Genomic DNA, 24,536 nt, shown 5'->3' on the forward strand with positions numbered 1-24,536 from the left:
CTGTCCTGGAACTCACTCTGTAGACCAGGCTGATCTCGAACTCAGAAATCCGCCTGCCTCTGCCTCCCTAGTGCTGGGATTAAAGGTGTGCATCACCACTGCCCGCTGTGGTGGAAATTTCAATTTTTATTTTATGTTACTTAATCTGTTGTAGAAAACAGAAAGGAAAGTAAGCTAGAGTAATAAAATGCAAACATGCCCATAAACTCACAGTCAGAAGTAACTGCGGTATTTCTCTGTTCTTTCATGAAATGAGCATTTGTATGTAGCCAGCTCGTTACTGCATTGCAGACACTGTTCTGTGCTAGCAAGTTCCAGGCAGCACACGTGCTGCCACCTCTGACACTGAAGCCCTGTTCTCTCCAAGGCTGTCCCATTGTTTGTTTTGCGAAATTGCTATTGTGACTGTTACAACTGTTCTTAGTATTAAAACAGAACTTAGACACAGTGACGTGGATGTGATTGCTCAGTGACTTGTGGCTACCGTGCGTGCAGTGTGGCTGGAGTTTGAGTGCGGAGGCCATTCTCTTAAGAACTGTGCTGTGCTGACGTGGTGGCTGGTCTTCACTGTCAGTTGGAGTGGAGCTGGAGTCACGTGGAGGCCCAGCTAGGGCTGTGTCTGCTTCTCAGTCATTTCCAACTCCTTTGCTCTTACCAGTTTCTCATTGGATGCCTCAGTCGTCTAGAGTGTATGTGGTTTGAGGAGTTTCCCGGTGCGGTTTGCAATTGATGAATGTGAATGGGAGGAAGGGGGAAAAGATGTGAGCGGCTAGTTTGGCAGTGAAGCAAGAACAGAACATCAAGAAACAGCAGTAACTGCAGGAGTGTGCTTGAATGAGAGAGCTGAGTGTGTGTGTGTGTGTGTGTGTGTGTGTGTGTGTGTGTGTGTTAGACAGGCTTGCCTAGAACTCTTTTCTGATCCTCCTGCCTCTGCCTCCTGAGTGCTGGAATTAGAGCTATGCATCACTGTGTCTATAATATGTTTACATGTTTTTATTTTTGAGAATGAGGAGAATTAAGAGCAAGCTGGACAGGGCTGGCAGTAAAGTAGGCATGGGTGACGAGCAGAGAGTAAGCCAGAGTGTAAACTGTGCCCTGAAGATGAGCCTGTGGTTTGGCCTCCAGAAGGAGAAGCACACTTTCCCCATTGTCTGGAAAAGGAAAGGGAAGCTTGTCTCGTGTGAGGAAGTGAAGCGATTCTTTGCTTATAGTTGCAGTTTTATCTGGGGCAGAGTGACAAGATCATCTGGCAGGAATACATGGGAGGTTTTGAAGCAGTATTTCCGAGTTTTGAGGTGTCTACAGCTTTTTCGTAACTAGTGATAGGACTGTCAAGGTTGCGAGGTGCTGGGAGTGTTGGAGTTGCTCGGTGATATTAGGGATCCTGGTGTAGAGTGTGTTGCTCTTTACCTGATATTGCTAAAGGCATAAGAGTTATCAGAGGACAGTTTTAGAGTTTTAGCTTTAGAGTTTGTGGAAACTAATAGTTGGCTAAATTAATTTAGTGTTTTGGCCAGTTTCATTAAACCCACCATAAATTCTGTTGGCATTGGAGATTGTTTTTTGTACAATTTAAATTTTTAAAAAGTCTATTCAAAATGCTTGGGTACCCATTATGTTGTATGTAGGATAGAAGTTACTCATATGTAGGGTACTGGGCTTCCTAGAGCCATTTGCCATCTAGGCTGGTGGATGGGGGACCTTTTGTGGTCTGTGGAGTCTAGGTCCAGGCTGTCTTGCTGGGTGTGGATTAGATTGTGGGGTGATACTAATTTTTCCAGAGATGACTAAAGAGGTGCTCATGAGGAGCAGCAGAGCTGAACTTCTAGCATGGTGAGTGTACAGTCACTCTGTGCTTGGTTACTGTCTCACATCTGACTGGGGCTGCCCGAGGTGATCTCTGATGGACACTGTAAGTTCTACACACAGTGTAGAGGGCCTTGCTGATGATGGAATTCTTTCTCTCCCCCTGTCTCCTCTCTCCCCCTCCTCCTGTTTACTGATTAGAGAATAGAAACCCTGAGTTTCACAGAGGAAAACTGACTGTACTCATCCCTGGAGTTTGTTGACTGACATGCTTTATGGATACTTGACTCCTCTCAGCTCCTCCACAAAGTCAGCAGTGCTTGTGGCTGACTGCAGCAGAGTTGGGTTGCAAGTGTGTAGTGCTGTCTTCACTCTTGGCTCTACTTTGCTAGGCTCCCGTTCTTGTTTTCCCTGCATCTTTCTCACCTATTTTTAATTTATGTCATTTGATTCTATTTTATGTGTCAGTATGACTTTCATAGAACAAGCTGTGGTAATAAATAAAGTAAATTTTGAGTCTAAAAGGAATGAGACTTTCTGTTTCATGATTATATTTACCCTGCTGTGTCAGATAAATATCTCCTGCCATAGTGAGTCCCCCACCCTGTGGTCCCTAATGGAGCATTGATGGGGCCCGTAGAGGTGGCTCAGTGGTTAAAAGCACTGACTGCTTTTCTAGAGATCTAGGTTCAATTCCTGCACCACATGGCAACTTATAACTTCCTCCAATTCCAGTTCCAAGAGATCTGATGCCATTTCCTGGTGCTTCTACTATGAGATGGAGGTTGAGGTATGAGGATTCCCAGAAGCTGGAACAAGCAGTGCTCAACACCAAGAGATACTGTCTTGGTGGGCATCAGGGTGCACACCATTAATCATAGCATTTGGGAGGTAGAGGCAGGTAAATCTCCTGTTGGAAGTAAAGTTCCAGGCCAAGCTGGTCTATAAAGTGAGAAGTTCCAGGCCAGCCAATCAGGACTTCACAATGAAACCCTGTCTCAAAAAAAAAAAAAAAAAAAAAAAAAAAAGAAAAAAAAGTATGTATTTTTTTTATACAGCAATTTTATGCTTAGGAAATTATTTTAGTGGGACTAATGGATAGAAGCCCAATGATGTTTATACTGTAACAATGTTTATTGATTAAAATATTAGAAACAATTTAAGTAGGGGTTTGGTTTAATCATGTTATAACCTCTTAGTTGACTATTATGCATGTGTCAAGTGATTGTAATGATCTGGGCACAAAGGTGTTCCAGATGTGTCAATGTGCCACAGAAACTGAATGAATATGCATAGAAAAAGTAGAAGTTTATAAACTTAAATATTAATTTGTTTCCTATTTAGAGGGACTATGTCCATTTTCATATTTTCAGTCATTATTTTTCTTGAAGTTTTAAAATAAGCAAATATGCCAGGCAGCAGTGGCACATGCCTGTAATCCCAGAACTAGAGAGGCAGAAGCAGGAGGATCTCTGTGAGTTTGAGGCTAGTCTCGTCTACAGAGTGAGTTCCAGGACAGCCAGTGCTACACAGAGAAACCCTGTCTTGAAAAACCAAAAAAAAAAAGAAAGAAAGAAAGAAAGAAATGCGTGTAGCCGAAGCACAGCTCCTGCCTGTGCCTTTTGTAGTTACCACATATTGATTTATTTCATGGAGTAGAAATGCTACATAAATGGTGGCTTATGGAATTGATTTGGTGAACATAAGAAACATGATCGATTTGATCATGGAACACTTAGGAAGGTGGAGGGAGAGGCCCTTTCCCCATTCACAGTGAAACCAGGTTGCTTTCCTTTCTCACGGTGGACAAGTCCTCTTCTGGAGTCTCTGGGTGTTGGGAGGGGTCTTGAAAGTGTCCCACTCAATGCTTTTAGTGTTGGGGGCTCGGGGCAGCTCTGTGCAGTCCAGGGATCTGCTGGGGCCACAGAGTACAACATGGTCCATCAGTGATGAGACTGCTATGCTGAGCCTGACGCATCCCCAGTTCCCTTTCCTCTGCGAAGCCTTCTGATAACATGGCAGTACCTGTGAGGAATCTTCCCCGATTCTTCCCCGCTTCTGCCTGCTTTGGTGTGGGGAAGGTTGGGTTTCATAGTGCTTATGAGTTGAGGGACTGGATGGGGAGCTGGTGCAGCCCTTGAGGGTCAGCTTTCGCCTTCCAGTTCTGCACAGCCTTGTGGGGGAATGACCTCCTAACCTCAGAGCACAGGCTGTTCACAGCCTTGGTCAGTAGATGACTCTTCCGTAGGTATTTTAAAGATTTTTTTTTATTTTTTGGATGCCTCAGATTAAAACAGACTTTAGGCTTGAAAGAATAAATTTGTGAAATATTGCTTAGATTATTTTTGTCTTGCACTTTAGCTCATATTTGAGATCAGCAGTTGCTGGTACCCTCCTAGGGATAAATGGTGTATCTGAAAGAGCCCCGTAGGGAGACCCCCCACTCAGGTCTCGGGAGGACGCACACCCAAGGAATCACGAGAGACCATCTTGATGTAAATCACATGAGGCAGTTTAATTTCTCAGAGCTCTCTGGGCCGACACCACACCTATCTCATGCAGGAGATAGTGGAATCGACCACCAGGCTCAGGGGTTAGGGGTTTATATAGGAAAAAGGTCTGGGGGAACAAAGGAATCAGTGTGGCTATACATGATTGGCTAGTTCAAATATCAACTAGTACGTGCAGAACAGAGTGGAAAATTCCTAAGGTTGGTGTTAATCTGAGTCAACAGAGCATCTGACCTTAAACCATATCTAAGAGGACCAGATGGCCCACTACTCAGTGTCTGCCCAGACATGTCCTTGCATGCTTTCTCTTCTATATCTTTTTGGCCTGTTAGTAACACCTTGCTTTTGCCCAGGCTTATTTGGACATATTCGACCTTGGTCCACTGTGTTTTCTTCAAACCTGCAATTTTCTCATTAGCCAGCACAAGTCTCAAATTTAACTCTTTCATAACCAAGAAGAGATAGCAGTCAATAAGTAAAAATCATATTTTGGTGTAACTTAATTTTATTTAATGTTGGTTTATATAACTAAAAATTCAGGATTAGGGTAGATCATTAACATTTTCCACAACACAATAGCATTTTGTTGTTTTTTTTCCCTAGATATTTCCTCATCTAGATCTAAAATGTAGTATGCTATCAAGGTCATTGTTCTGGCAGAATATGATAGTCGGAGCAAAATGTCTTCCTTCCTTCCTTCCTTCCTTCCTTCCTTCCTTCCTTCCTTCCTTCCTTTCCTTTTTTCTTTTTCCTTTGTTTTTGTTTTTGTCTTACTATGTAGCCTTCCTGACCTGGAACTTACTATGTAGGTTAGCCAGCCTATCCTTGAACCCACAGTTTTCTTTCACATCTGCCTTGAGTGTCTTAGACTGTGTGTGCTGAGGGAGCAGTCCTCTGTAGTCTCTGCTTGACTGTTTCTTCCCTCTGCCTTCATCCAGGCTTGCCAGCATGTGTAACGGGGATGCGCCATTCCTCCTCACGGATGTGTGTTGGTTCAGCAGTATCTGAAATTGCAAACCCCTACAACCCTCTCAGAGTTAAGCTGGAGGAAATGAATCAAATATTCTAGACAATTCTGAAGAATAGCTGAATTTCATTTCCGAAGGGCAGGAAAAAAAAACATCCCTCAAAAAAAAAAAAAAAAAAAAAAAAAAAAAAAGCCAAACCAAAGATCTTATGTTTCCTACCTCCTACTGATTGATAGATAGATGGATTGATTGGTTTTTAAGACAGGGTTTCTCTGTGTGGCCCTGGCTATCCTGGAAATTTACTTTTAGACCAGGCTGGCCTCAAACTCCCGAGATCTGCCTGCCTCTCCCCCCTGAGCACTATGTCGGGCTCCATTCTAGCACCTTGACTGTGTAGCCTGTGGGTAAACTCTGCCATTTGGCTGAGCATGGGTGGAGGGAGTGTGTGTGTCCTCACCTTATTTGACTTCTAAAAAATGTGTGTCTCCTTCTCCCAGCCAGAAAGCACTCCTTCTCACGTGTGTACACCTCCCCACCTCTTCTCACTTGCAGAGCACACGGGTGGAGTTTGACTTGCCAGAATATTCTGTTCGTCGACGCTACCAGGATTTCGACTGGCTGAGGAACAAACTGGAAGAATCACAGCCTACTCATCTCATTCCCGTAGGTAGTAAGTCACTGCCACTTGTTCTCACTTTTCCCGAATTAGACCCACACAGGTGGGGCTCAGTTCTTAGCTCTGTAGTGATGGGCTCACTCACCAAGAGTGTGTGTAAGGTGGGTACATTTTTACTTTTTTCTTTCCTCTCATCCTCCTTTCTTAAAAAAAAAAACTATTAATGTATGTGTGTGTGTATATGTGTGTGTGTAAATATGTCTGTGTGTGTTTCCACACACACATTCATGCATGTCATAACGTGCATTTGAAGTCAGAGCACAACTTTCAGAAGTTGGCTCTTGCTTTCCACCTTGTTGCATGGTTTCTCTTGTTTCTGCTGCTCTGTGTGGTCCCAGCCGCCAGTTCATGAGCGTGGTGAGTCTCCTGCTTCTGCCTCGGTTGCAGGAGTGCTGGGGTTCAGATGAGCACCACTACATCCAGTTTCTCACATGGCTTCCAGAGACTGATCTTGGCCTGTGGAGCTTCTTCAGCTAGCTAAACCAATTCCCTGGTCTCTGTCTCTGTCTCTCCATCTCTCCCCTGTCTCTGCCTGTCTCTCTCTTATGTGGTACTGAGGTTTTAACTAAGGGACTCATAGTTGCTCTTCATATGCTCTATACTGAACTGGACCCCTGCTCTTTTTACTTTTGTTCTGAGGCAGGTTTTACTAAGTTACCCAGGCTGACCTTGAGCCTAGGTGAGCCTTGAACTTGTAGCCAACATTAGCTCATTGAGTATTTGGGACTACAGGAATACACCACCCTGCTCACATTTCTTTTTTCCCAGTACAAGATGTTATCTTATTTCTCAAGCTGGCCCAGAACTCACTACCAAACCCAAGTTAGGGTCAACCCTGTGGCAGTCCTCCTGCCTCAGTCCTGTGTAAAGCTATAGTAGTGCCTGGCTCAGATTTTCACTTGTATTATGACTGACTGACTGTCTGCCTTCCTCCCTCCCTCCCTCCCTCCCTCCCTTTCTTTCTTTTTTTGAAAAGGGGAATACTCCAATACCCCACCTTTTTAAAAGATTGAAGTTTAGTAGCTGGGTATTCTGGTTTACACCTGTAATCCTAGCACATAGGAGGTAGAGACAGGAGTATCACTGTGAGTTCAAGGCCACCTTGGACTACATAATGAGTTCCATCTAGTCTCCGCTACTGTACGAGACAGTATCTGGAAAAACAAACAACAACAAAAACAAAAAGATTGATGCTTGGAAGTGAGTCTCACCGAAACTGCTTTTCCCATTTGGCAGACATTCTTCTTGAGGTTTGGCTGTCTACCAGGAAGGCAAAGCCAATGCTTCAGATTGTGGCCGATGGGGACAGGAATCTGGCACACCATCCCTTTACAACCACAGCTTTTTATTTAAAACTCAAGCAAGAAAACTAGGCACTCCTCGGTGCTGATGCAGCACCCCGATCAACTCCCTGCCTTTTGTTTTTTTGTTAAACAGGTGATGACTAAAATTTTAAAAACCCAACACATTGGGTGGTTTTCTGAGGCCTTTAAGTTGAGATAATTATTATTTAGGCCTCCATTGTCTTTGGAGACTTATGAATTTAACTTATGAGAGTTTAGAGCATATGAATCTTCAGAGGCCAATTTATCCTTTGACAAGACCTTGTTTGAATAATCTCCAGGGCTGCCCAGTTCCTGTTACATCTGCACCCGCCCTTCTCCATTGCCCACCATGGCTAGATGGAGCTGTGTGTGTAGTGAATACCAGATGTTGGTAGAGTTTTGAGGTGAGGTGATCCACATGGCCAGGGCAGGGCTGGAAGCAATGGGGCCCTCAGGGATCCACTGTCCCCAGACTTCTCTTTTGTCACCATAAGTCCTGTCTGGTCTTTTAAGCCTGCGTCTTTACTTTTCCTCCCTCCACTCACTTAAGAACATGCCTCAAAAAGAAGCAGCCATTTTAAAGCAGTCGGAACAATTCCTTAAAATAGAATCCTACTTGGCCAAATTGGCAGCTAGTGGTAATTTTTTTTAAAAAAAATATGCTTTTTATTTCAGAACAGTTTTTGGGTTATTGTAAAAATAGAACAGGGTTTTCCATACTCAGCACCCAGTTGCATTCATGGCTAACACTCTGCACAGATGTGAGATGCTTGTCACAGTTAATGGACTAGTTGGCATCATTGCTTAATAATCTTTATTTACTCAAGTGGCTTTATTCCGATTGAGTAGTTTTGCCTGATACAATATCATTCCAGGTCCCTACCAGGACATCTCCTGGTCATGCCCCTTTGGCAGTTTTTGCTTGTAACGGTTTCTCAAGTTCTCCAGGTCTTTGACAATCTTTGACAGTTTTGGGGTTCAGTGGACATTTGTCTCAAGGTTTTCTTAGTTAGATCATGAAGATAGAGTAAGGTGTTTTGGAGAAGAAAGCCACGCGGTAAACTGTTAATCCAGGTCACATGACTTGAGGAGTTTCTGTTCTCTCTTCACTCTTTCCCTGTCGCCCAAGCCCTGTTCCCCTTTGGGCTGCTAGCAGTGTTTGTTTCTTCTTTTCCTTGTGGTTTGGCACTTGAGAATCAAAAGCTCGAGAGTGACACCTGCTGGTAAAATGGTGCTACCAATCTGTAGATCCCACGCAGCACTGAATGAATGTGTGATCGAGACATTCTTCAGTATAGTCTCTACTGGCTGGGCAGCATGGTGGGCAGGAAAGTGCTTTAGAAGCAGGCAGAGACTTTAGTTTCTTCACAAGACCTTGATACTTAGCTGAAGCGGAGAGATTTAATTTAGGAAAGTATCTCTGGTTTAAGTAGAGAAGTCAAATGAGGAGTGAACTTTTGGCTCTGTCCCAAAATCACCCCCAATCATCTTTTAAAAGCTGTTGGACATTATCTCTTTGTATTTAAGCACCAGCTGTGTATTCTTCACAAGACCTGGTAGCTAATCTTGGTAGGAACATAGATAGGGTGAAGAATTTTAAGATAGACAAGGGACCTCTGCCCTGGGAACTTAGTGTAGATTATAAACTATAGCTCATTGACTCAGTCAGTGGTTAGAGCACTTGCTCTTGCAGATGATCCAGGTTCTCAACATGTGCATGGTGGCTCACAGCTCACATAACTCCAGTTCCAGGGGATCCAGCATCCTCCTCTGGTATCCACAGTCACCAGGCACACATAAAAAACATATATGCAGGCAGAACCCCCATAGACATAAAAATATTTTTAAAAGAAATCTGAACTAAATCTTAATAAGAATGGAGAGCTAGGCAAGCATGCAGCATAATTATTGTTTAGTATTTTGCTGTCTCCTTTAACAGAGAATTTATTTTTAATTTTTTTATTAGACTTATTTTATGTGTGTTTTGCCTGCATATATGCATGTGTACCATATGTGTGCTTGATGTCCAAGGAGCTCAGAAGAATAGATCTCTAGGAACTGCAGTTACAGATGGTTATGAATTACCACACGGATGCTGGAATCAAACCCATGTCCTCTGAAAGAGCAAGTGTTCTTAATGACTGAATTCTTATTATTGCTTTGTTTTGTGTTTGATACAGGGTTTCTCTGTGTAGTTCTGGCCATCCTGAACTTTCTCTGGCCTCTAACTCAGAGATTTACCTGCCTCTGCCTCCTGAGTGCTTTGATTAAAGGCATGTGCCATCACCACCTGTCTGAGAACTTATTTTTATTTTTAATTATGTACATATGTGTGTGTCCATGGAGGTCAGAAAGGGGAGTCATATCCCTTGGAAATAGAGTTCTATATAGATGATTGTGAGCTACCCACTCATGTGGGTGCTGGAAACTGAACCTGGGCCCCTCTGCAAGAGCGGCATGCACGCTTAGCCACCGAGCCTTTTCTCTGGCCCTGTGATCCCTCTTTTTAAAAAAGTTCCCCTGAAGCCACATATGTACAGCCCAGTCATCTGAAATGTACAGTTCCAAAGCTTTTGATATACTCAGATTTGTGGAACAACCAACAAACCAGTGTCAGGACCTTTCGTCACCCCGGAGAGGAACCTCAAAATCCTCTCCTGTCGCCGTCCTCTCTGGAGCCTGGTGGCCTCGTCTCTGTGTCCTGTCTCTCCGGTGTCGTTGCCTTTTTTACACTCTTTGGCATGTTCCAAGGGTCTCTCACAGTGGGGCACTGGCTAGTGCTTCCTTCTTACTGTAAGGCGATAGTCTCTGTGTGAGCACACCACATTCTGTCTGGCCACCCTTAAATGGAATTTTGTTTGTTTTCTCCTTTGGCTCTTAGGCATAATACTGTTACAGACACTTGTGTGTAAGTCTTCCTTTAGCCAAGTGTTATTATATTTGGATGCAGACCTAGGAGTGTAATTACTAAATTATATGTTATTCTGTATTTAATCGTTTGAGGTACTGCCAGGTATTTGACATTCCCTCACACCGGGCATGAGTTCTGGTCTCTCTACATCTTCACAGACAATGATTATTATCTGTCTTTAATTATAGCTGTCCTCATGGGTGTGAGGTGGCATCGTATTGTGATTTTTTTTTAAATTTGCATTTGTCTGACAACTAAGAATCTCCTTTGATGTCCCTGGTGGATTTATATGCATGTCTTCTTGGGAAATGTCTCTGTTCAGATTCATAGTCCATTTCATTTCTTAAAGGTTTATTTTATTTTTAGTTATGTTTATGTGTGTGGGTATGTGAGTGCCAGTGCCCTTGGAAGCCAGAGGGGTGGATGTCCCTGGAGCCGGAGTTAGTTACAGGTGATTGTGAGTCACCAGACATGGGTTCTAGGAATCAAACCTGAGCCTTAAAAATTTAACTTTGTGTGTGTGTCTGTGTGTGTGTGTGTAAAGGAATTTTAGAATCTATTTGAATTAGTTGGGAAATTTAGAGGAGAGTGGTCTTGAGGCATCTGTCAATTTACCTCTATCTTAGATCAGCTGTTCTTAAATATGTTGGAGAATGGCTGTGCTTTCTGATTTGGCTGGTTAGGCTAGGCGTGTAAGGAGAAAACCATTTTTTTCAAAGAATGAGAGATAAAGCTCTGGTTGAGCAATTCCCAGCATGAACAGGACCCTGTATTCCACATCCAGTTCCTTGTGGGGGAGGGGGTGGGAGTTGGCACTTCACTTGGACTTTAGTGAAGCCTTAGGAAGTTGTAGGCAGTTAAATAGTGGCTCTGGGAAAGCACCCAGACGCTCGATTTGCATTTCCTCGTGGTCTGTAATATACTTGCTTTGTCTCCAGTCTCTCTGACTTCAAACTTGACCTCCTTTATGGGTTCTGATGGAAAATCACTATTCCCTGCTCCCTAGACCCACCCCTTTCTTTTACCCGAGGAGCCCGTCACAAGATGATTTCAGTCTTTTCTACTTTGTCTTCATAAATCTTGGCCTGCTTAAAGTATACTGCCTGCCCCACCCCCACCCCTTTTGTGGTTGTGAGGGTTGAACAGGACTCCTCCCACATACTGAGCCTGCACCTCCACCACTGACCCACATACTAAACCACGAACAGCACATAGCCAACAGCACATAGCTGTCAGTCATCCCTGACAGTTACCTGGCAGAAACCATTCAAAAGGAGGAAAGGTGCTTTTTGGTTTAGAGTCCCAGCTCGGGTTAGTTGGACCCATTGCTCTGAGCCTGGGGCATGGTAAGAGTGTCCCATAGTGGGAGCATTGGCCGAAGCCACTCTCCTCAGAGCAGCTGGGAGCACAGCAGAGTAAGGAGTGATCTGGGCCAAGACTAGCCCCTCAGCCACACCAAGTATAACCCCACAGACACACCAAGTATAACCCCACAGACACACCAAGTATAACCACACAGACACACCAAGTATAACCCCACAGACACACCAAGTATAACCACACAGACACACCAAGTATTGCCACACAGACACACCAAGTATAACCCCACAGACACACCAAGTATAACCATACAGACACACCAAGTATAACCACACAGACACACCAAGTATAACCACACAGACACACCAAGTATAACCATACAGACACACCAAGTATAACCCCACAGACACACCAAGTATAACCATACAGACACACCAAGTATAACCCCTCAGCCACACCAAGTATAACCCCACAGACACACCAAGTATAACCACACAGACACACCAAGTATAACCCCACAGACACACCAAGTATAACCCCACAGACACACCAAGTATAACCCCACAGACACACCAAGTATAACCCCACAGACACACCAAGTATAACCCCACAGACACACCAAGTATAACCATACAGACACACCAAGTATAACCATACAGACACACCAAGTATAACCCCACAGACACACCAAGTATAACCCCACAGACACACCAAGTATAACCATACAGACACACCAAGTATAACCATACAGACACACCAAGTATAACCATACAGACACACCAAATATTGCCCCACAGACACACCTCCAGTGACCTGCCTCATTTAGCCAGTTGCCACCTTCCCAAATATCACCGCCGCCTAGGGACCAAGCCTTTAATATGAGAATCTGTAGGGGACATTTCACATTCATAACCTACAGAGCCCTTTGATGACTTGCAGTGTTCTGACAGATTTCTTTTTTCCTTTTATATTGTTTTGCTCCTCTGGAATTTTAAAAGAGAAAGAAGTAACCGTATGTGCTGGGAGCTGGAAGTGTGTGGAGTGCTTGCCGTGTGTAGACAGTTCAGTCTTTTTATCATGTAATAGCAGCATCAGAGAGTCTCAAAGGGAGACTTTGCCCCACTTTGTTTCTCTGTAAGTTGATGTACATTAATGCACATGTACATTTTACATGTGGACAATTTTATGAGTGTGTTACCACCATCAAGACATATCTACCTCCTTCAGAAGTATCCTTGTGCGTATGAATACTTAATATGATACAGCCCATAACAAATTATAAAAATATAATATTTGTATTTATTCTCTGAGAATTAAAATTACGTTTCTTTTTATTCTATTTTACCTTTTTTTTTTTTTTCTGGGTAGTATTGGGGATCGAACGTAGGGTCTCACATTTTCCATGAGGCCACAGCCTGAGCTCTTTCATAGCACATGCTTAAGTGCATACCATGTTGTTCACTAGAGACTCTTCATCATGCATAGCAGTCTATGTATATGAGTTAAGGCCCCCGTTCCCTCCCCTACCCCAGGCAACCATCGTCCTTTGCTGTGCTCACTGGCCTCACTGCCGGCGCTGCTCTGCTCAGGATGGCTCACTGCATAGCAGACACATGGACAATTAGATGGGCACACACAGGCTTGGGAGATGACTTACGTTCATCTGTCAAACACTTTGGTGTTCAATTCTGCTTGCAAAATGAAGGTTTGCTCACTTTTTAAATAAATATTTGCTTTATTTTTATTCATATGTGTGTGCCCATGTATGTGCCCTCTGCCATGGGTATGCAGATGCCATAGAGTCCAGAAGCAGGCATTTGGGTCCCCTGGAGCTGGAGTTACAGGCAATTGTAAGTTACTTGAGGTAGGTGCTAGGAACCAAATTCTTGCCCTTTGCACCAGCAGTGAGTGTTCTTGACCAGTGACCTCTCTAGCCTATCCCCACTTTTTTGAGGCGCTTTTAGCTTACTCAGTAGGGACATTAGCAGTAAGATATTGATTGAATTTGCAAGTACTTTGAATTAAACTAGGGTTGACAGTTGCTCTTCTTGATGGCATGACTTTTAATCTCGATACCTCTTTATTTGGCAGTGGTTTTTGCCTTGAGTGGGGTTTTCTATCAAGTTGGTAAGTTTCAGCAGGCACAGGTGTGACTGTTGGTGTGTGTGTTCAGTAAGCTTTTGTTGAGTGCAGGCAAGAGTTCAGACTTAGACAAGAAGTTGGACATTCCATTACTGAGCAGATGCGTATAGATTTCCTACTTAGAAATAGAAATAAGCTTCTCTGTGGTAATGTATAGGAAATATGCTTTTATTTCAGATTACAGACCAGGTTTAGAAGCTAAAAGCATATGTAATATAAATACCAAACTCTCAAGTACTGTGTATAATGTCAGTGCTTCAAAATTAAACCCCACAGTTTCCAATGGAATCTTGTAATAATTTGTAAGTAGGATTTTTTTTTGTAGATTCCAACATATACCTGTACAAATACTTGAGGTTGTTTGTTTGTTTTTGAGATAGGAACCTGTGTATAGCTCAGTCTTAATCCTCTGAGTGTTGAGATTATACGTGTGTGTCAGTGTCAAGTTCATTATGGTTTGTATTCATTTCCCTAATAATTATGGTGGCCATCTTTTCATGTGCTCATGGACTGCTTGTAGATCTGGGGGGGTGGGTAAAGTTGCCAACATTATTGTTCTACCTCTGAGCTTCATCACTACCCTATTTGTCCGTTTGTAAAATGCATTTTTAAATGTTTTAAAACTCAAACATTGTTTCTTTGTATTGTATTAATCATTGTACATGTGGACATAGGACTGGTAGATAAGACATCTCATACAGGTGCATGTGGTCTCCTGAGCAAATCCACTCCACCCTCATTAGCATCATTTATTTTCTTACAGATTCATGTCGCCTACACATATGTTATTTTGCTGATGTATGTATGAAATCTAGATGCTGCATTCAAGAGAAAACCTGTGATACTTGTCTTTCTGAGACCAGCTTGATCCGCTCACCATGCTTAGTTATCTCCAATTGCCTGTAGTGACAGCTTCTCTGGCTGAAGCAGACTGTCAGCGTGCACAGCACATCTTTCTTGTCCTTTCCTCCCTTGCATCCCTAGCTTAGCTGTTGGGAACCGTCTGTGTGGTTCACTGGCTTACAGTCTTTCTGGCAGATACCTTGCTGCATAACAGGGTGATTTAGCAGATCTGTTTTCAGTTTTTTTTTTAAATGGATTTTTATGCATGGATTAATAAACACATTAGTGATTAGCTCTGAGTCACCAATAACGCATTGGTATTTAATTAAGGAAAGTGTTCCCTTGGTATGATTTAACCAAGAATAGTCCAGATTTGAATTCTTTACTTTCTGCCCTGAGTCTTCTGTCCTCTGTTGTATGATCTGAACCTGTGCCTGCCTGAAGGCTGCTGTGTTAATATGTCCTTGTGTCTGTGCCTTCTGTGTCTGTGCTTAAACCAAGGACTTCACTCTGTCTGTCTTCAGCAGCACAGGAAGCATCACATGGGAAGGAATGGGATGCTTTACAGAAATCTCTAACAGAATTATACTCGTTTTATGTCATTGCCTCCTCATGTTGCATTCAACATTTTTGGTAGATTTTAGACAATTGCTTTTTTTTTTTTTTAAAGATTTATTTATTTATTATGTATACAGCGTTCTGCCTGCTTGTATGCCTACAGGCCAGAAGAGGGCACCAGATCCCATTACAGATGGTTGTGAACCACCATGTCGTTACTGGGAATTGAACTCAGGACCTCTGGAAGAATGGACAGTGCTCTTAACCTCTGAGCCATCTCTCCAGCCCCAATAATTGCTTTCAATCTCTATACATGCTTAATTCAGCAAATGATACACATGCATCATTCTGAGACGGGCATGGATGAGTATATAATTTAAGATTGCAGCTATGCATTAGTTTAGATTGTAAAAGCTGGTTACAGGAAGAGCCCAAGGCAAGTTGAGGTGGTTGTTACATTGTTTCCTTAAAGGCAGGCTTTTTAAACAGCATGAGCACAGTAGGCTAGCAGACAAGACACAAGTGACCTTAGGTGTGTTATTAATTCTGGCTACATGGTTCAGCAAAAGTCCCAGACTCTTAAAATACAAGAGATATTTTCAAGATCTTGGGATGGTTTTGTTTGTTGTTTTTGTTTTTGAGACAGTCTTACTGTGCAGCCTTGGATGGCCTGGAACGCGGAGATCTGCCTGCCACTGCCTCTGGAGTGCTAGGATTAAAGGCACTATTTCACAATCAGGGAAGGCAGTTTTTAGTTTACTGCAGAAATTCCACTGGGTTCCATAATAACAAGGGTCGCCTTCCTACAGCAGTGGGCAAGTAAGGCTTCCCTCCTGTCTGCATCCTCCTGGACTTTTTTATTTTATTTTATTTTATTTTATTTTTTGTCAGAATGCAGGTATTTTTAGGTTGGGCATAGTAGTTACTTTTGCCTGTGGAGGAGTAAAAATGACACCTTTAACCACGCGCTTGAGCAAACTACCAAGGAAATAAATTAAAGATCAAAGGTCCCTGAGTGAGCAGGTAGTTTAAATTGTTCAACAGTACCTTCTCACAGATTTATGATAGAGATTTGATTGAGCAAGAGAAGCAGCGAAAGTTACATTTTTATTACAAACCTAAAAGGGGAAATTAAGACCATCTTCAGCTGTGGGAGTGTGCCTACTTCCTTATTTCTTAATTTACTTTGTTCTTGTACCCTGTGAACGGGGAACAAAATCTTAATCTATTTTCATACATTTTTGTGTGCTCGATATTGTTGCCCCCCCTTCTTTAGTATATCTTTGTGTATATATGTGTGTGTGTAGGTAGCTAGTGTAGATACGTGTGTCTCTGGCTGTGTGGGTAGGGAGAACTGCCCTGGGTGGGGTTCCTCTCAAATTTTCTACCCCTTTCTTCCTTTCTTTTTCTTTCTTTTGGGGGAAGAGTGGGGGTGGTGGTAGGGTGGACATGTAGTTTTTCACAGGGCAATAGCTCACCAAGTAGGCCAGGCTGGCTGCCCAGAAAACTCCAGGGATCTCCCTGTCTCTGCAGCCTCAGCACTGTGCCACGAATACACACCGATATACCTGGCCTTCATTTAAAACAGGGCTTCCGGGACTTGAACTCAGATCCCTGTACTTGTACAGTAGGTACTTTACCAACTACAGTGTCTCCCCTGCCTTTGCTCTCTTTACTTAGAGTTTGTCTTTCACCTTTCTCTTTGTATCTTCTCTGCATATGTAGGCACTGCAGGTGCATTTACTGAACAGGTGTTGGCTTCCCCGGATGTCCGGGGCTATGTGATAGTGGTTTGTGTTGACAGGGCACTTGTGATATGCTGCACCTGCATGTCCCAAGAATCTTTGTTGATGATAACATAAAGATCTAACAGATTAAGAACTACTGTTCATGGGCTGGAAATATAGCTCAGTTGGTAAAATGCTTGGCATAAAGTGACCTGGTAATAAAATGTTTGAAGGTGAAGGCAGAAGTTCAAGGTCATCTTCAGGCACATATTGAGTTGGAAGCTGACCTGGACCATATGAGATCCTGCCTTGGCGCCCAACCCTGTTCTTGGACAGATTGGCAGGAGGAGTTTGGTGGCCTGGTGAGCTTTCTGTGCTTCTATGCTTGCTCTTGATTATGTCTTGATGACTCTATTTTCCTCCTGTTTCCTAGCCACTTCCTGAGAAGTTTGTGGTGAAGGGTGTCGTGGATCGCTTTTCAGAAGAGTTTGTGGAGACCAGAAGAAAAGCGTTGGACAAATTCCTAAAAAGGATTACAGATCACCCTGTGCTCTCTTTCAATGAACACTTCAATGTGTTCCTCACTGCTAAGGTACAGGCAGAATTTTGTGTGTGTTCCTGTAAATGCTTCTTCTTAGGCTCCTTCTCAAACACTGCCTCGCTCCTTCATGAGCCACTTCCATGAGTGGTCCCTGAGCTGGGCATCGTAAAGGCCCTCTACTTTGTTGATGGCCCATTGCATTGGCACAATTAATTTTAGAATCCGGTAGAATAATAGGCTGTGCCCCCTTTGCAGCAGCAACGAAAGTCAGTATTCTCACTTGCCAAAAGCAGAAGTGCCCATTCAACACTTCTTGGCAGTGTTAGTAGGTTGGCAGGCTTACCAACAATAGGCACAAAAGAGAAAGAATGCCAAGTGTTTGGTAAGAGTGTTCTTCAGGGCTGGCAAGATGGTTCAGTGGGTCAAGTATTCACTACAAAAACCTATGGAGCCAAGTCCTCCTCTTCAGGACTCATATAAAGGTGGAAAAACTCAGTTCTACAAGGTTGACCTCTGACCTCCACATGCCTGCCACTTGCACACCAAGGTGTGTACAAAGGTTCTTGCGCCCAGGAAGTACTAGGGAACCAGGAATCTTCATCACAAAGGGGCCTCCCCTCAAAAGAGGAACTACTTGTTTCTCAGCCAGAAAGCTGGGAGTGGACATCGTTGACCATCAGGTGACTTTTTTTCTGTCTGTAGTGGTAGACCTCACCTACCTTTCGCTAAAGTGTTTCTTCCAGATTCTTTCCCCACCAGACTGTTAACCTTTCATTCCCATTCTTACGGGAGATGTCACAAAGACCTTCCAGCCTCTATGCTGTGTTGGTCAGAGACTACAGCAGAGCCTATGCTAACAGAACCCACCCTCATGGCACTCGGACTTTGTAGAGCAGTGTCTGTGTGGTCACGCCTTAAGCTTTATTGTGCACCTGGAATTGGAATGACTTTCTGGAAACTTTTTCCCAAACTGTACTGTGTTTTAAATGTGCTGACAGTGAGTGACCTGGCATCAGACTCCTCAGGTTTGATCCAGGTAACTTCCCTGGCTGAGCACCTGCAGAGCGGCACTCAGGAACCGTGAAAGTACCCAGTTTCATTTTTCAGACGAGGAAACCGAAGTTCAGAGAGATTACACTTGTTCAGTTGACGTTAGTAGGACCTGAAGTCGGGTCCTGTGGCTCTTAAGGCCTCACTTTCCAGCTGTATCACAAGGCCTGGCCATTGCTTGCCAACAACTCTGTTCCTCTTAGGTGTGTTTTCCAGTCATTTGCCAGAAAAACAGTTGGCTTCCAATGTGTTGCCAGAGACTGTCCAAGCTCAAGTGGCTTGTTCACTGGCTTTGTGCTTCACTTGCTATTGGCAAAACTGGCCTGAAGTCTAAGGAAGAGCACTCATACTGTGTGGAAATGGGGTCACATGTTCAGACTCTCAGGCAGCTTAGCTTCTCCCAAGCCAACCCATTCAGTTCCAGATCTGTGCATTCACATATAATATGTTCTAATGACAAAGGTGTTGAAGTTTAGGTTTTGGGTTTTTGTTTTGTTGTTTTGTTTTGTTTTTTTGGCAGCGGGGGTGGGGGGTAAAATTACAAGAAAACAGAGACATGTGTCCAGATAGCAGCTGCTGACATTTAAGGCTCCCATTAGATTCTGTTCTCTGCTCATGGAAATTACCTGGCAAAGTCCAAAAGTTCCTGTTTTTAGCTTCAGTTGATGGCTGCCCATGCACTACCCCCTCCCCCCCTTGAACCTGTTTAAAAGTAAGCATTTCTCAGTATGCTGACGCTTGGGCGTGGTTCTTCCAGTTTCTTGTTTTCCCAAAGTACAAGTTGGCTCTGAGGTGGCAGGTCCTTTGTTCCGAAGCCCCAGGCCGTCCTCATTACTGAATGAAGTAGGAGAGGGCTGTGGCTTGGATTCCTGGTCATTAGGACTCTGCTTGAAGAGTGAGTGGGAGATTGTGTGTATCTTGGAGAGAGATGAATTGAGATTTCTGGGCTAAGCAGTATGACGAAGATTTTATTTAAAGATGTATATAATAAGGTCCTTTAGTCTCCATCAAAATTCAGTTTCATGCAAGGGAATGCATGAGAGTGGCCCTTTAATCAATGAGATCTGCCTGGGCTTGGGGTGGTGAACATGTTTGATTCCAGCCCGTGTGAGGTGGAGGCAGACGGATCAGGAATTCATCCTCAGCTGTATAGTGAATCGAGGGCCAGCCTGAGATCCATGGGCACTTTCTGAAGAAGCAGAACTTAATTACTTATTTATTCTATTCTAAGCCATGCCATGTGGCTGGTCACCTGGTCCTCAGTTTCAGGTGTCTGTCTTCTGCGTCTAGGGCAAATCTTTTCACAACTGACTCTATCCCCAGAAATGCTTTCTGTGTACGGGAACTTCCACCTCCCTGTTTCCTGCCTAAGCTCGTAGGCCATTGGCTTTTTTATTGACAGGTGGATGCTTCCACACATAGAACAAAAGATCCCCTCTACACCTCATTGCTAGGACCTGAGGTGGGAGCTACCATGTGTGTGCTTTATCTTTTAAAATGCAGATACAAGAGGTTTAAAGGCCCAGCCCATTTCCTATTTTTGCCTTGACCTATAGGAAATTCTGATTTAAAGTGAGTCTACTGTGCCAGTTCTGCAGTGAGTTTTCTAGCAGTGTGGCCGTGGCTTCTCAGCTCCCTCCCCTCACCCTCCTTCTGTGGCTCTAGTTGGGTTTGAGTGAGGAGTGAAATGACCGTCGGGCATTTAATTTTGTCCTAAAGACAGCATGGGATATTTTTGCCAGAGGTTTAAAAAATTGTGTTAGAAAGAATGTTGCATTTATAGACGGGGGAGTATTTGACTAGAGCAGTGGTTCTCAGCTTTTCTAATGCTGGGACCCTTTAATACAGTTCCTTATGTTGTAGAGACCCCCCCTCCCAACCAAAAACTACTTTCACTGCTACTTCATAACTGTAATTTTGCTGCTGTTATGATTCGTTATATAAATATCTGATATGCAGGGCCCCTGTCAAAATGTCGATCAACATACCTCCCAAGGGGTCACGACCCACAGGTTGAGAGCACCTGGACTGGAGGGTCTGGGGCTCAGCCATGTTGACAGGGAATCTGGGCATGAGCTTGTGGGTGTGAGTCTGGGGCAGTCTACTGTAGAATGCTCTCCTTCAAGCATACCAGCCACTGTCTTGTCACAATAGCTGTGACTTTTTTTTTTATTATTAGATATTTTCTTTATTTAAGCTGTGATTTTTTTTTTTTTTAAAGGGTGGAACCTGGTGACTATTGATACTCTATCCTAGGAGGATGGGCATGTGTGCTGGAGGGGGTTCCCAGCCACTCCCCTTTTACTTCATAGATGGCTGTATATAATTCTTTCTAATTGCATGTGGTCTCATGGCCTTGGGAGATGCTAGTGTCTATAGACTCTGGACATTTAGCCAAGGAGAGATTCTATCTTCACAGCTCTGGGGAAGTCGTCATCCATGTTGGGGTGAGACTTTCTTGTGGCATGGCTCCTCCATTTGGACTTCAGGCTTGTACTTTGGTTTCCCCTAGAAGGGTAGGCAGATAGATGTTTGGCCTCCACAGGAAGAGTTCCCACAGTGGGGCTATGCTGTGTATGTGGCCCTAACAGTTCCTGCTTTCTAGTTCTTCGTTCCCAATGAGACATTGTCTTCAGAAGCTGGTGCCCTTAGCCCTGGCCGTGTGACTGAGAGGTTACGTTGTTGTCTGCAGGACCTGAATGCCTACAAGAAGCAGGGGATAGCATTGCTGACGAGAGTGGGTGAGTCTGTCAAGCATGTCACGGGAGGCTATAAGCTGAGGAGTCGGCCTCTGGAGTTTGCAGCCATCGGTGACTACTTAGACACTTTTGCACTCAAACTGGGAACCATCGATCGGATAGCCCAGCGGATCATCAAAGAAGAAATAGGTGAGCTCTTTGTTGAGATTGATGGTGCCCAGAGTGGCGGGAATGACCCTCATTACGCTGTGCTGAAGCAACCTGCAGACATACTGCAGTGACAGAACCAGGCCTTATTCACCTTAAAAACCAGACACAAAGAGGGGAGGGGCTGCTGGGGCCTGGAATGTGTTTTGCACTCAGTCCTTGTCACTTTGCACTCAGTCCTTGTCACTTTGCACTCAGTCACTTTGCACTCAGTCCTTTGTCTTGCTCTCAGTCCTTGTCACTTTGCACTCAGTCCTTGTCACTTTGCACTCAGTCCTTGTCATTTTGCACTCAGTCCTTGTCACTTTGCTCTCAGTCCTTTGTCTTGCTCTCAGTGTGGTGCTTGCTGTTGCCATGCCCTAGTCGGAGGGGTTGATGATTACAGAAATAAACTTAGCCAAGAGATGGCTCAGAGGAGAGTGTGGCGCTCTTGCTTGCCAAGGTTGTGACCCAGCGAGCTTTTGAACTTAGTGGCGTCTGCTCCTCCCTGCCCCACATCACTTCACAGCCTCTCCTCTGAGCTGGGGAGTTGCTCACACCTGAGTCTGTCCTTGTCACCACTGCCTGTCTACCCTCCTGTCATGGTCACCTGCTTAATCTTGTCCCCTTACACAGGTGTAGGCAGACATGAAGCACATCACACAGGCCTGTTCAGTTAAACCACAGAGGTCATGTTCTGTCAAATGACAGGAACCCCAAGACAAATGGAGGGCTGGGCTTACTCTTCTAGGGGGTGAAGAAATCATTTTTTTTTTTTCTTATTCCCTGAAACCACTGAGAGGACCATTGAGCAAGGGAGCGAGAGGCCTCTATGAGACCACATCTCTTTCAGCAGTATGTTCCACAATCCCATTGTTTTTCCATTGTGACTGATTTTTTTCCTTTAAAAATAAAGCCCTCATCCTCAAGTACTTAGAGGTGACTCAGGTTAAGAACACTTGTTGCTCTTGAAGAGGACTCAAATTCGGTTCCTAGCACCTACGTTGTGGCTCACAACCATCTATAACTCAAGTTCCAGAGTCTCCCCTATTGCTTTGCAAAGCATTGCACTTGCAGTATCATGAGTGGGAGTAATTATTTTTGAAGAAGTTTGTTGAATTTGGCTCTTAACCGTTTTCTCCTATAAGGTATTTTGGTTCCTCTTAACAAGAATCCCAGATTTGTACATTAGCTTTTAGGTATTAAAAAAATGTTAGGAATATATTACGCTTAAAGGGGAGTGTGTCCAGGAAAGAGAAAAGCCAAGGCTGTGTGTCCTAATGTAGAGATGTCTGGGCTGTAGATTCTTAAGTCAGTCACAGTGAGCGCTCCCCTGCCAGATTCCAACTGCCTTCTCTTCCTCTAGAGTACCTTGTAGAGCTGAGGGAATATGGGCCTGTGTATTCCACGTGGAGCGCCTTGGAAGGTGAGCTGTCGGAGCCGCTGGAGGGCGTGTCAGCCTGCATTGGGAACTGCTCCACAGCCTTGGAAGAGCTGACAGATGACATAACCGAGGAGTTTTTGCCTGTGCTCAGGGAATACATTCTATACTCTGACTCCATGAAGGTCAGTTGGCTTTTGCACACCCAAACCCTGTGGATTATTGCCTCCTTGCACATGGTAGCATCCCTTTGTTGAGAAGACTAATGCTGAGGTCATATAAATAGGGTGTATGGGGAACAGAGGGTGTGAATTAAAGGGAAGAACAGGTTGAAGAAATTTTCTCAGTGTTCTCGTACTGCAAAAATAAAACAGCTGCCAAACAGGAGTGGCGCTGTGGAGGAGGGTGGTCAGGTAACTGTGGGAATTAAAAACACAGTTTGTGGGGGCTGGAGAGATGACTCAGTGGTTAAGAGCACTGGCTGCCCTTCCAGAGGACTTGGGTTCAATTCCCAGCACCTACATGATGGCTCTCAATTGTTTGTAGATCCCGTCCCCAGAATCCTTTTCTGGCCTCCTCAGGCCACGAGCCTTCCATGCTGCACAGACATAAGCGGGCAAAGCACCTATATGCCTAAAAACTTAGTTAAAAAGTGTATGATTTGTTAAATAAAATTGGTAAAGTTGGAAAATGCAATTTGAGGAAATCTTAGAAAGTAAAACCAAAAAAAAAAAAAAAAGTTGTTTGACAGTGAAATACAACTGCAAACATGTAAAACTGTTTGGGTAGGATATTACAAGTTTGATCTCAAGGTTTCTGAGAATTTTTAACTGAAGGAACAGGAAAACCAAGGGAGAAATTGAGGAAAGAGATAAGAAGAACTTACGGGAGAATGAGGTCATATATAAAAGGCTTTGGCTCAGTGGCAGCCGGTGAGAGCACCTCAGCACACAGATGGAATGTGGCTCACAGAGACGGGCTGAGGACGCAGCTTCAGGGGGTCCCTGTGATGGTGGCACCAGGTGGAGAAAGGATCTGTCTTCCAACAGTACGGAAGGCTCTGCGTTGGAAGCCTGCTTCCAAGCAGCCCCCTTCAGGTTGCCAAGGATGGCCCCGAACTCTGATCCTCCACTTACAAGCAGATACATACTGTACCAGCTACAGGTGTACAGATGTACAGGCGTGTGCCTGCCTAGCCCAGAGGCCTGGTTGGCAATTATTGGAATAGAGGCTGAAAAACCAAAACTTCTGGCCCCAAACCTGCAGCTCATTGTCATCTGTTACATTGCTTTTTGCTATAGACATAGATAGATAGATGCAAGGAAGAATTTCTAATGTGTGACTGAAGCAATTTTAGGAAGGCATCCCGGATTAGGAAATGAACGGAAACGTTTTCACTTTGTTTACAAGGTTAACAGTGCTTGCTTTTGTAAACAAAATGTAACTTTTACAATCCTTGGTGTTTGTGTGGGTTTGACCCTTGTTACACACACACACACACACACACACACACACACACACACACACACACACACACACACACACACACACACCCTTCATCAGGATGCTCCCCAACCTTGCTCAGACAGAATCCAATATGCACAGTTTTAGGGTTTTTCTTTTTCTTTTTTCCTTTTTTGGTTTTTTGAGACAGGGTTTCTCTGTATAGCCCTGGCTGTCCTGGAACTCACTCTGTAGACCAGGCTGGCCTCGAACTCAGAAATCCACCTGCCTCTGCCTCCCAAGTACTGGGATTAAAGGTGTGCGCCACCACCGCCTGGCAGGGTTTTTCTATTCTAGCATGTGGTAAATATGTTAATACTCAATATACATTTGTAGTTAGAGCATGATTTTAAATTGCTGTTAAGCAAAGATTTGTCTGGTGGCTCTGTT

At 44.0% G+C, this 24,536-nt stretch overlaps 1 protein-coding gene across 2 annotated transcripts in view; it reads left to right on the forward strand.

Moving 5' to 3' along the window:
* Positions 1-24,536, forward strand: part of Snx30 (sorting nexin family member 30) — an 88,861-nt gene that overhangs the window by 54,598 nt on the left and 9,727 nt on the right. For both annotated transcript variants that reach the window (XM_031377553.1, XM_031377552.1), the window contains exons 3-6: positions 5,837-5,947; positions 17,220-17,378; positions 21,070-21,265; positions 22,629-22,828. In XM_031377553.1, coding sequence (XP_031233413.1) covers positions 5,837-5,947; positions 17,220-17,378; positions 21,070-21,265; positions 22,629-22,828 — 666 coding nt within the window. The remainder of the gene's footprint in view (positions 1-5,836; positions 5,948-17,219; positions 17,379-21,069; positions 21,266-22,628; positions 22,829-24,536) is intronic.

Source organism: Mastomys coucha, unplaced genomic scaffold (assembly GCF_008632895.1).
Source record: "Mastomys coucha isolate ucsf_1 unplaced genomic scaffold, UCSF_Mcou_1 pScaffold18, whole genome shotgun sequence".
Classification (NCBI taxonomy): Eukaryota; Metazoa; Chordata; class Mammalia; order Rodentia; family Muridae; genus Mastomys; species Mastomys coucha.